This window comes from Chroicocephalus ridibundus, chromosome 1 (genome assembly GCF_963924245.1).
Source record: "Chroicocephalus ridibundus chromosome 1, bChrRid1.1, whole genome shotgun sequence".
In the NCBI taxonomy this organism is placed as follows: domain Eukaryota; kingdom Metazoa; phylum Chordata; class Aves; order Charadriiformes; family Laridae; genus Chroicocephalus; species Chroicocephalus ridibundus.
Window position 1 is genome coordinate 99,962,803 of NC_086284.1, and position 13,313 is coordinate 99,976,115.

The 13,313-nt window shown below is 38.8% G+C and overlaps 1 protein-coding gene across 1 annotated transcript; it reads right to left on the reverse strand.

The window, feature by feature from the left end:
• Window positions 1-789: 789 nt before the first annotated feature.
• On the reverse strand, window positions 790-12,481 carry FAM3B (FAM3 metabolism regulating signaling molecule B). The gene is made up of 8 exons (XM_063355130.1): window positions 12,305-12,481; window positions 8,546-8,689; window positions 7,617-7,740; window positions 6,819-6,877; window positions 4,359-4,409; window positions 3,051-3,138; window positions 2,182-2,314; window positions 790-1,272 (listed from the first exon to the last, which is right to left on the reverse strand). Exons 1-8 carry the CDS (start codon window positions 12,318-12,320, stop codon window positions 1,186-1,188), a joined length of 702 nt encoding a protein of 233 aa, XP_063211200.1. The 5' UTR covers window positions 12,321-12,481; the 3' UTR covers window positions 790-1,185.
• Window positions 12,482-13,313: the final 832 nt, after the last annotated feature.

A 13,313-nucleotide genomic window follows, 5' to 3' on the forward strand; every position in this document is an offset into this window, starting at 1 on the left:
CTAAACCGTTCTATGACTCTATGAAACTTACAGGAAGAAAAAATAATTAAAATAAACCATAGAATCATAGAATTGCTGAGGTTGGAAGGGACCTTTAAGATCATCAAGTCCAACCATTAACCTACCCTGACAAAAGCCACTTCTAAACCATGTCCCTAAGTACCACATCTACCCTTTTTTTAAACGCCTCCAGGGATGGTGAATCCACCACCTCCCTGGGCAGCCTATTCCAATGTTTAATAACCCTTTCAGTGAAAAAATGTTTCCTAATATCCAGCCTAAACCTCCCCTGACATAATTTGAACCCATTTCCTCTCGTCCTATCACTTGTCACCAGGGAGAAGAGGTCAGCCCCCATCTCTCTACAACCTCCTTTCAGGTAGTTGTAGAGGGTGATAAGGTCTCCCCTCAGCCTCCTCTTCTCCAGGCTAAACAACCCCAGCTCCCTCAGTTGTTCCTCATAAGGTTTGTCCTCCAGGCCCCTCACCAGCTTTGTAGCCCTTCTCTGGACATGCTCCAACACCTCAATGTCCTTCTTGTAGTGAGGGGCCCAAATGCAGTACTCGAGGTGGGGCCTCACCAGTGCCGAGTACAGGGGGCCATGTAGATTTGCAGCTTAAATTTGGTAAAATAATTCAAGTAACTTGATGTTTACATTGCTATTCCATGCTGTCAAAATCACTAAAACCAGCTCAAGAAATGTTAACTGCTATTTCCATACTTTTTCTGACAAGAAGCAACATTACTAATAAAGTAACATCAAAACAATTTGCTTTATTGCTAGCAGTTTTATATTACAATTTAGACTAAGTTCTATTTGCATATTAGTCTTTAAAGAGAACCAAAAGAAAAGCCTTATTACATTAAAAACAAACAAACGAAAAAACCAACCCCCTAAAATTACTAATGACAAAGTATACTCACTTTCAAAAATCATGGTATTTTATGACTGACTTCCTGAACATGGTAATTCTAAAACAAAGTATTTTATTTCCACTTGTCATCAAAATACCTATTTGGTTTTGGATAGGAGTAAAGCCTCACAGAGGAAAGACAGGTTAAAAACTGTGTCAGTGACTTATTTTACAACTAGTGTTCAGATGCTTATTGGGTTTTGGAGGCAATTTACTACAGTGATTGATATAAAAATATAGAATCGTCTTTATTAATGAGGTATGCATTTTTTCAGATCAGGTTTCTTGGTATACAGCCTTCTATTTGGATTTCAGCTGGCCAGCCACCATATCTGTTGTTCTTGTCAGAGTGGTTTATCTGTTAAAAAAAAAATAAAAAAAAAAAAAAAAATCACTATTTGGTTCTTCATTTACAAATTAGATTGTCAAACTTCATACAACAGAAAGGGGTAATGGGATGCGACTGGGAAGCCAAGTAGCATTTTGCATATCTTGCTTGACATAATAGGTAAAGATTCCACCAGTTTCTCTCTAACACAGAGTGCTTTATTTATTTCCCAGATGGCTGTCATAACATACACTAAATTGAATACCTTTTTCCTGCAGAAGCTCTGTAATGTGAAGAAGATTGCAACAATATTCTGGGAAAAAAAACAAACCTATGGAAGTTTCACATGCCTTTGGAGTCAGTATCATCAAAGGAACTGACCTCTGCATTCGGTTTCTCATTTCTGTCTGCCTCTCTGTCATACAGATGAGCACTACTGGGCTTATAAAAAGCGAATACAACAAGGTCACAGATGCAAACAGAAATCTGATATAAAAATGGTATCTTTAGTCCTCCTGAAGCCTGCGGGCAAGCTATTCAGAAAAGTTTCATGATGCAACCATTGCTGTATTTGCACAACCTACTTGAGACAGCCCAATTTTCATATAAAAACAGTCTTTATTTTTAGCAAGTCCTTGGAATTTGTCCTTCCAGAAGAAAATGTAAGTCTCTGTACAGCATGTAAGGTTGGACGTTTCAAAACTGAGACTCTAGAATCGCCGGTCACTTCTGAAATTTGTCTACAGATGATTTAGGGCTGGTGTGGTAGGAGTCAGGACTGTATATCCAAACATTAGAGACACATTAGAGAACTTGCTTTGTACGACTGAGGCTTGCTGAATAGAGACTACAGCTATTATAGCTAACACACAAAATCTGCACCTGAAGGTTATACCTGATATGCAGGCAAATATAAAGTGAAAATAAAATGAACCTGACCTTTTCTTTTTGGATATCGTCTGGGAGTTTGAAGCCTTTGGCAGCTATAAAAGCCCAGCTTGACCTGAACTTCATGTTCTGTATTTCTTTACTTCCCAGCTCTTCTACTAATTTTTTGGCACCATCTTTCAACCTAGGATAAATTTAGTGAAAAAAAGTGTTAAAAATTCTGGATGTGAAAAATGCTGAAGAAGAACACAGCTGATTCACACCTCACATTAGCAGGTCAGCAGAAACAACAATGAGAAGTTTAAAAAATCCTGAGAGATGTCTTAGTAGCCATTAAACTCAGAGAGCAAAATTCTTTTTTTTTCTTCTCCACATTCCTGATGTTAATACAACCTGTTTGTAACAGCACAGCAGAAAGAAAAATGTATCTAAAATACTATTTGATATTTCAACCCTTCTTAAATAAGGACAAGGGCATCAAATGCTTATCATGTTATCATTATGAAATTATCCAGTCTTTCCCTTACCATATCGTGAATTCAAATAAAAGAACTCTAGATATGAAAGCACTTGAATCAGGTGAAGATGCAAGAAGGAATGCAAACTAGATACATTATGATTGGAGGTGTGGATACCTTCTTAATAGAAGGTCGTGACCCAGTGGTAACTGCAGTGCCCTTTATGAGCAAAACCGGTGCTTTTAAACAAATACAACACTATCTATCTATCTTTGTAAGCATCAAAATACAGGATATGGGCAAGCACTGAATGGACATGGAATCAAAACCTTTTAGGCAGGAAAGGAGAGAACAACCCTGACTACAGAATGAAATTTACCATTCCTGTACACCATTATGCAATGGCGATTTTCAAGCTATTCATTGCTCTGTTCCGTAGCCTGTCATCAATAACTTGCTTACCGGGTGCTTCCATCATCATGAGTCACCATCAAAAGGAGGGACCCTTCTGGTGCGTTTTTAATGAAAGTCACCATCTCGTCTGAGTGGTCTGTTGAATCAAACACAATTGATTATTCATTACACACATACCACATTCCACCTACTTTCAACTTGTTTTCATTTTTTGGCCTTGCCTATTCAAAGTGAGACCTAATTAGGCAATTCTTCTGTTTACAGGCAGAGGGCCTAATCCTGAAAAGTGCAGAAAGCTGTTAGCTCTCACTGAAGGCTAGGAAAGCATGGGTTTATCTGCATTTCCCAGTAGTAAACATAGATAATTCTGACTTCTACAAAAGCCTGTTACACCCAAGGTAAGTATATAGATGTTTTTTTATGTTTAGCTCACATAATATTATACACACAAGGAAAGCACGGAATAGCCCAGGAGAAGACATTGCTATTCCGTGAGCTTCCTACTACCACACTAACTGCAGAGCTGAATTACACACCCCACTGTACACCCACTTTCAGTAAGTGGCAGCCTATATGCAGCACTAAGCTATTTATTGGTTTTGTGATTGCTAAACATACACAAGACACTTGTTTTCCATACAAAAAAAAAAGTAACATTACAGACATTACAGTCTACATACTGTATATAAAATTGTAGCCCCGTAATTAGTCCCAATGTGATTTCTATTCATGCATATAAGGTCAGTCACAAGAATTCTTAAGTGGTCAGAGAATCAGCTTCCAATGCCTCATAGCATTCTGTTTCTCCTTACTAATAGGTAAGGAAACTGTTATGGTTCGAAGTTTGGAAAATGTGTTAAAAGCTACTCTTAAAGAAGGTCATCTTTCTAGCTAGGTGAAGGGATGTTAAAAGACAGACTACTATATTTCCAATGATGATCTTACAACTAAACCAGAACAAAATATGCCTGGAAAAGGAATTTTGCTAAGTGAAGTATACGGATGCGGTACCTGGTTAAGTGCTATTCCTGCTATTCCTTACCAAACTGAAATAATGGAGAAAAAAAAGAGACAATTTAAAAATGACAATTTGACAATAAAAAAAAAATCAGCAAGATCATTAAAAAAAAAAAAAAAGACAACTAATTTCTTAACCAACAGGAGAAATTCACCTTTTCAGGCAAAATTTGTCATGAGATCTGACCAGAGCATATTTTATGAAGAAAACAGCTGTTTGTTTCTAGCTAATCCCCTTCGATAATAAAATTATAGTCATTTGAAAGAGCAGGATAATTATATAAGTCCTTTCTTAATGCTGAAATACTAACAAAACCTCTATCACACTCTTTTCCCTACCTCCTTTCCACATGTCAAAAAATTGCGCTGATGTAACTTTTCCTGTTTTATCTGTAATTAAAAAAAAAAGTTGTGTAAATGTAAGCAAAAATTGTTACATTCAATCGGCATACACAGTGTTTTCAGCTAAAGCTAGGCATCTCTAACTTTGCGTATCATTGTGATTCTGAGGTTTCTTTTGTTTAAGTTTTTAAATCGGAAGGAATATGGAATAACATAAATTTAAGATTTGGGCAGGATATTTTCTTTCATGTAATCTCTGAATCATCAAATGTGACTAAATCATTTTTTATTATTTCATATTTTAAAGAAGGAATTCAGTTTACTGTATGCTTCCATGTTTTTATATTTATATATACTACACTAGGTCACAACCATAAATAGGAAAATTAGTTCAGCCTAAAACTATTTGAATGAGCTTAATACTATTCTGCACAGTGTTTCAGATGTGCAAGCTTTCATACCATTTGAATCTCAGTGGACAGAAACTCAACACTCATCATTACCCTATCACAAATTGGGCATGCAAACAATTAGTCATTCCAAAACATTTTGGTCAATATTCATCATTACACAGAATCACAGAATGGTAGGACTTCAGAGATCTTCTAGACCAACTCCCCTGCCAAAGCACATTGACTTAGACAGGAACGCATCCTGCTTAGACGGCTATCTTTTTTTAAACAAACATGTACAATTGGAAATACTTTTCAAATTTCTACATCTATGCCAACTGAATTAATTGATTTTCGTTATCCTAGACCCATACCCCTGCTATTTGAGAGGGTCTTTTCCATTTAGAATGCATCAACTCATTTCTAGTGAGAAGTTCCTGATTCATTTCTGCCTTATCTTTGATCCATATACGATAAAATCATGAAGGCAAATTCTTCTGAACATAGGATTCAAACCATTCTATGATTCTAAATGGCAGGTTTATCATGCTGATGAGAAGAAAAGGTGGCAAAAATCTGTCTGCGGTAAAACAGCATTCTAGAACTGGTCTGCTTATGAGCAGAGATCATAAAAAAATGCAGAAAGCTGTAGGCTGTGGAAATCCACACAATTCTTTCACTTTTCCTCTGTGTTGTTAGCTTGGCCTTAATAGTTCTGTCTTCCTTCTTACAAAAGACCATATTTGTTCAGAGAAGGAAGAGTTATTACGGAATAAAATACAAGTGTGATGCCACAGGAAACTTATTGAGCACAGTCATTAGCTTGACTGATCTAATTAGAGGACATGTAGAAAATATGTCTCTCTACAAATTGCTTCACGATAATGGACAGATTTACCTGCAGATGGAGATTAAAGTGTAGCTAAAACAACTATATGTGTGATGAAGGAAATGGCTGTTTAAAAATGTGTAAAATTTGATATATCACTTCTCTTTCCCCACTAATGTCAGATGCAAAGACAATGCCAGTTCCCTGCTCCTATTTGCTATAACCTTACTTATGCATTCAGGACGAGTATTTGCCCTCTTACTCTACAGATCCATGCTGAAAACTCTTTTTTTTACTGTTTACCTATTACAAACAGTAAAGTTTTTATGATTCCTTATTGGAAAAAAAATGCAGTAGGTAACTGGGAAAAAAAATTTTGGATCAGATTCTTGTCTATGGTAATTTAACCCAATGACTTCAATAAAATCATGCAAGTTTAGACAAGGTCAAGATCTTGCTTAGCAATACTGTGACAAAAAAACTGGAACATAAGTGTTTTGTGATCAAAGTCAACTTGACCGTGCATCTGAACTCCCTTTCTTCCCCTCCCCCATGACATTTAGGCATGCATTTCTCTCAGGATCCATTACTGAATACACTGCACTTCATCACCATTCCTATTCATCTAAATTAAAATGGTGCCTCCAGATCGGGAATAAACTGTACCTTCTGCTTTCCAATAGCTCCTACTATAAGCAAAGACATAGAATAACAGTTCAATATTAATCAAGCTTTGAGTTTGTCTTTCTGTCCACTGACCAAGTCTGGAAAAGGTTTGTAACTTGATTGTACCTTGAGGCAGAACTGTAGTTCTCAGTTACCGCTTGCCCCTTACCAGTGGGGCAGTAGATATCTTTTATCAAGGACTGAACTTGAAAGTTGAGTCTTACTGTTGGAGATCATTGATATTTTTGCTATGTTACATGAGAAACAGTTCTTTTATCTAATAAAATACACATATACTGCTTCTATGTACACATCTTATTTTCTTATACTGATTATGAACACATATCTTTTGTTTATCCAGAAGATTATTTCTCTCAAATCTCTCAGATTTGTTTTTCTTACATTTAGCATGAATCAAGTTTGCAATTTTTTCCTTTCCCTTTCCTTCCATACTAGCTAGTAAAAAACCAAACCAAACCAAACAAACTAAAATAAAATTCCCCCAAGAATCTTTGTAAATTATTGCAGTACAAAAGTATGCCTGTCTCCAACATTTTATCTCTTACTTACAATTCACAATGGCTATGTTTATACCTCTTCCAACATTACCCTTCTCTTCGCTTATAAGCCTAGAATCGAAATAAATACAGTATCAGTAGAATGCATCCATTCAGAAGCTCTGATCCAAAGCTATATTTACCAACGCTAAGTCACTTTCTGATGTCCATGTTTTCTTCAGTTATTTAATTCAAGACTTTGTAGTAAACAAGAGCTATGGCTTAAAAATCTCACACATTATATCAGTCAGTTTCCTTCAATGATGCACTACTCTTTCAAAATGAGTTAGATCAAGAAAGTACTTCATACAAATGCAGCCAGAAAGATACAGTAGAAAAAAAACTAAGATAAAATGTGGTTTTGTGGTCGTATTCTGTGTGGATGATATCTACACAAAAAAAAAAAAAAATCATTGCAAGGTTTTGAAGTCACTCTACCTGTCCAGTTTGAGTAGCCATGAAAGAACCTGACTTTCAGAAGGTGTTGACCATTCAACATACTGTAAACTGGCTATTCTGCACCATGAAAATTAAAAATCATATTTGAAACTAACAGCTAAATGCAGCTTATGTAGAGGAACAAAGAAAATAATCTGAGATTAGTATTAAAAAAAAAACAACCACAAAACAACCAAAAACAAAAAAAGGAAAAAAAAGAAGAGAGTTACATACTGTCAGATATATTCTGAAGTCTCTCACCAGAATAGGAGCCTGCCGGTAGGAGCTTACTTGCTGCTACTGAACCAAAATGAAACATCCTTCTTCACACTACTAAGCACTTGCTTAGATTTAAAGTTAGACTAGTACTCACAGATCATCCTCAAAACAAATTTTAGCCAGTCTTCCAGTGCCACCGCCACTAAGAATCCGATAGGCATAGTTCCCAGGTGAGCAGGGAGACCAGTGATCACACTTCTGCCTTTTTGGGACTGGGGCTACAACAACAAAGATGAGAAAATGTTTTCTTGGAGGATGTATAAACAATTTCCACATGGAAGGAATCACTTAATGTCAACATGCTAAGCTCAAACATAAATTCACAGAAGCCAATCCTGCCAGTTTTCCAGTATCATGGCAACATTATCACGTGTTTGCCTGTTCAAATATCCTTGAATTTCGAAGAGCTACTGGGACCAAGAGCAAGCTTATCTAGGGAAAAGTGCCCCATATAGCATGATCTGATTTGAATCTAGTAAATATTTTGTGCTATTTCATATAACAGGAAACAAGGGCTAGAGAGATGAAGGATTCTTACCAATAGGCTGAAGTTAATGACTATCATTCTCATTTTAAGCCTTTTTTTGCGCGATAACATAGTCGTAGAATGAGAAAAATATACACATTAAGTTGCCCAGGCAGATTAGAGGAAAGAACTAATGGGAATTTAATCACAAAGCTTGGATAGTTATTCAACAGTTTACCATAACTGTAAAATACATGTGACAGAACCAAAGCTGAAGCTTTGTGCTTACATGCCAGCAAACAAATAAGGTTTTCTTCCCTTATTATTCAATTAATTATATTTGCATACTGGCAAATATAGGCTGATATTGTGTTTCTTCAAAGATAGTCTCTAAGGAATAGTTCAGACTTGCACTAATTAACATTACACAGCCAACTGCATTCTTATAATAGCACATACCAAACCATCATTTGTTATCTAATAAGTGATTTGTCATTCTGCATGTAAATATACAACATTAGATACAATATAAGGAAAAAAAAAAATACACTACACACCCTTCAACACTGGTTTCTTGACGATGTCTTCAAGATTTGCAATCGGTACTGTTGTTGTCTCTTTGGGTATAAGAACAGCAAATAAGCATCCCAAGTACCAAGCAACCAACGATGTCAACAGGAGCCCTGCTAATTTCACAAGATCTGCCAAAGGAAAAAAGAAAAAAAAAAAAAAAGAAAGAGAAAAAGATGTTTTCACAGCAACACACAAAATTTTGTCTGTATTTTCTCTGGCATTGCTACACAAACTGGTTATTTTGTTTCTATGTACTGCATTAACCACAGCCTTTGGAGATGCAGCAATTGAGTGGTGCGTTCCCATCTCTGACAACGCCTTTTGTTTCTAAAACTCAATCTTCAAGCAGAAAACTCTCCCCAAGACTCCCCTCAATCCACACCCATAATACTCCAAAGAAACATGACGTTCAACTTGATCCTAGTAGGATTTTGACTCTGAAAATTTAAGTACCAGGTACTACACATCACTATACAGGTAGTATGCAGTTACTATTGATTTTCTGTGACAGGCACACACTACAGGAATTGTTTAAAACACTGACCACAGAAGTAACTCCCTCCATCCACCCTTTTGACATGCTGGGTAAAAATCACTGAAGACAAGCCAAATCATCTCGTTCACACAATGAGCTCTGACTGCATTCAAACATGACAAGAGTGACTGTTTCACCTTCTCTCAGTTATATCACAGTTTCCATGGATTGTATTAGCAGCGGATCTACACACTACGAAAACAACAGGAATCACAGTTTTCCTGACAATGAAGAAATATAAATAAATTCCATATTGGCTATCTCCTCTTCCTCATCATCAGAAATGCTAGCGTGCATTTCTCATCTAGGAGAAATGCACCACCTAATTTATAATGCTAAACAAGGAAATAACACTCTGTAATTATGAAACCCTGACGTGTTGATGTCCTGAGATACTTCATGATCTCTAAAGAAACATGTCCACCAACACAAGTCTGTTAAAATGAAAAATGACAATTCTTAGTTTCATAGTCCTGAAAATCAAGTACAACAGAACCAATGTCCAAAAATATCCATTACATTCACCTTCTCAACCTGCTAGAAAATATTGTGTATTATCTAGCCTAAATCTTCCTTATAACCATTTACACTCAAGAAGATATTCCTTTCCTTTTTGGAAGTATCTTTCATAAATATGAAGATTTCTGCCCTACCTCTTCTGTAGAATAAGGCCAGATTGTTCACTTGTTCTCCTCAAGTCCTGTTTTGCAGGTCTTACCACTCTCCCATGAATTCTGCCCAACTGGTTTGCGCCTTCTACTGTGGAATGGACACAGTAGCCCAACACACACATTCCAGAGACACTACTTCTGGTTCTTCATGCCAGAAGGAAGTTTGACTTTTTTACGTAAGAGCAGACTTTATTGACTCAGGTTCCATTTATAATCCACCATAAAGACCAGATTTCCTGCAAAGATTTTACCTTTTTAGCTACTCCCTATTTGTGCATGTGGTTATTCCTAGCTATACATATATAGAATTCTATATAGAATACAGTTCTATAGAATACCTATATTCCTATATTCAATATAGAACACTTATATAGGTATTCTACCTAGCTTTAAAAAGAAAAAGCCAACCAAAACACTACAGAAAACAGAGGCTGGTAAAGCTAACACCGAATAGTACTGCTGCCTAAACTCCCCATTCTTTATAACAGCAAGAGAAGTAGCAAGTGGCCTTCTCTGACCCAGTCATCCTTCATAAATGAAGCACAACTGTACTCCAGCGCTTGAACCTCAGCAAGGACAAATGCAGATCATTACGAACACTGAAGGTTCTTCTGTAAATAATCACAGTTTCTCATTTCCTGCACCAGAAAAAAAGGAATAAAAAAAATAAAAAGAAAAAAAGAGAGGACAGTAAACCCTTTTAAGATACTGATCTCAGCTCTTAAAATCTTCTGTGTCATTGAATTTAGGAGTCATAAATGTGTGCATTTGTGTGACTGTAAGGAAGATACTGTGAGAAACTTACTATATTTTTTGTCAAAGGATTAAGATTGAGAAAGTAATATAATGAGACTTCAGAGATGTAACAAATTTCCCAATTATTACCTCAATCTAAGAGAAATCTGTCTCATTCTACCACTAGTAGTGGTGCAAACTTGCACTAAAATAATACTGAAAATTACTCCAACATTTCCTTCATACAGTGAAGGAAGGACCGCGTTTCAGTTTGAACACTGAAAAAGTTCATGTCCACAAAGAAGGAAGGTGCAGGAACCAAGCAGAATAAAACTTACTCACTTTTTCTCTTTCTAAATATTAAAAAAAAATTCAGATTTTTGCACATTTACTTACTTAAATAGTAAAGGAGCTCCATTCAAAAGTTTCAATGACAAAACCCAGGAAGAATTAAGTGAAAACTACAACAAGTTTATGTAAAAGTTTCAGTGATTACTTTTTCGAGGGGTGGGGTGTATTGTAAAGATCTATGAGACCTCAGTCAGGTTTTGTTTTGCTTTTCCTGTTGTTGGCTTCCCAGGTTTATCTTTACAATGATTTTCTACAGTTTTTCATCAACGCTATGGAGCAACTCTATTGTAAAATAGGCTTAACAGCGCAGCATTTTACCTAAGTAGAAGTACAGAATGTCTAACTTCTGTTATTATAGTCTGTAGTTTACTTCAACTGCCAGCTTCTTAGAATCCTAGAATTATTTAGGTCGGAAAAGACCCTTAGGATCATTGAGGCCAAACGTGAACCTAACACTGCCAAGCCCACCACTAAACCATGTCCCTAAGCACCGCATCTACATGTCTTTTAAATACCTGCAGGGATGGTAACTCCACCACTTCCCTGGGCAGCTTAAGCATTTCTAAAATATGCCTTTTAAAGTTTAAGGAAGACACTTACCAACTCTTGTGCGCAGTTTGTACTTAATCCTCAAGACCATCACAAAATATTGTCACTATCAACCAACTTCTGGTTTTGCTTCCTTGGATTCTAGGACACTGGGGGACCGAGTTGACCCTGCCTGCTGGGTCCACCTGCACCTCTTAGATATACTGAGGTTACATATCCTGCACTTATATACTCTTTTTTTGAGTACGTGCATAGACATGCATAAAGCCCTACACAACTGCAGCTCAGCCATAAGCTCAGACAAACTTAAGAAAGTTAAAAGAGCAGAAGGAGAAGGCGGCGATGAGCAGTCCCACCCCACAGCAGCTCCCAATTTCCTTTCTCCCTCAGGCACCTGCTCGCCCCTTGACAGCGACTAAAGCACTGAACGTAACCACAACATTTTTTATTTTGTGCTTAGCTGACTAAAACTCCCTGCGCTGCCACACCTCGCTCATACACACCCACCCGTAGGCAGCAGGACCTTAACGGAGGAAGGAAAAAAAATGAATAGATTTAAGACTCGGACTTAAATTATTTCAACATAAAAAGCCGCGTGTCCACCCGTTTTCGGACGCTGGCCAAAGGCCCAGCCGCACGGCCCCGCACCAGCCCCGCCGCCCCGGGCCCGGCCCCGGCTCGCCTCAGGGGACGCCGTCGGGACCGGCCCTCCCGCCCCTTCCCCGCGGCTCCCCCGGCCCGGGGAGGCGGCTCCGGGGCACCCATCCGAGGAAGGCGCAAGGCGGCAGCGAAGCGCCGGTGCTGCCCCGCCGGGAGAACCGGGCGGCGGCACCAGCCCCCTCCGCGCCTCCCTTCTCGCTTAGCGGGGCCAAGCCCCGCTGCCGCGGGGGGCTGCTACTCACGTTGCTTCACAAACATTATTCAGGACTGGGGCGGGCTGCCCGCCCCTTCTCCTCCTCCTCCTCCTCCTCCTTCCTCTTCTGGTCCCTCTCCCTGCTTCGGGACGGCCAGGGCCGACCCCCCGTCTCGTCCTTGCAGCCAGCGGGGACGGCGCGGCAAGGGGAGCGGCCACCTGTCAGCTCCGCACCGCCCAGGCGCCGCCGGCGGCAGGGCGCGGCAGGGCACCGCCGGCCGGTTACCTGAAATAAAAGCCCTCGAAACCAAAACTAGTTTAGGGAGGAGTGTTGCGTGAAAAGGGGCAAAGCGGTTTTGGCAGAAGATAAACCCCCTTGCGTTCTAACACTCCTCACAGAGGTGGGAGGCGAGGTGTGGCTAGGTTTAAGCCCACCTGGCCCACCCCAGGACTATCAGTCCAATCGCGTTTAATATGTATTAAAGTGTTACGATTTGGATACACTAATAGTGGACTGCACCTTCAGTCTAGTCGTGCTCATGAACTAGCACGGCCACTCCCAAGTCGTTGGTCGTGTTCAGTGAGAAACCGAAACGACTAGCTACTTAAACAGTGCAGTTTATTTTAACAACAGATATAGAGGTTCTTAGGATTGCCAGCAATAAATACACTGTCTGCAAAGCACGTGCAAATAAAGACATTGTTAAGTATACAAAATGCACGACAAAGTTATAAACCATACAGCCTGGCTACAAATGTAGGAGAGAGATTCTCTAGAGAGATTTCTAAGTTCCCCGAGGAAACGCTCGGTATAATCTAAGCCTTACCCAAAGGCGTTCCTACTGGGGGTAAGAAAGGCTCAGCCCGTCGACTGGTCCCAGAAGTCACTGATGGAGTTCTCCTGGCTTGTTCGCGATGGCGTCTTCCCCAGTATCCCCCCTCTCTCAGGCTATTTTTATACTATTTTTTTATCTTCAAAGTGGAGTTTGAGTGACTTTAGTCATAAATACTTTTATTATGATTGGTGTACTCAAGGAGGAGTGGTTGCACCTTGGGGG

What these genes read in the sequence shown, in the direction of transcription:
- FAM3B (XM_063355130.1), bottom strand. An exon ending in CATGATGATGGAAGCACCCG is followed by an intron (nt 2,315 to 3,050) that starts GTAAGCAAGTTA and finishes AATTTATCCTAG; the next exon opens with GTTGAAAGATGGTGCCAAAA. An exon ending in ACGATATCCAAAAAGAAAAG is followed by an intron (nt 1,273 to 2,181) that starts GTCAGGTTCATT and finishes TTTTTTTAACAG; the next exon opens with ATAAACCACTCTGACAAGAA.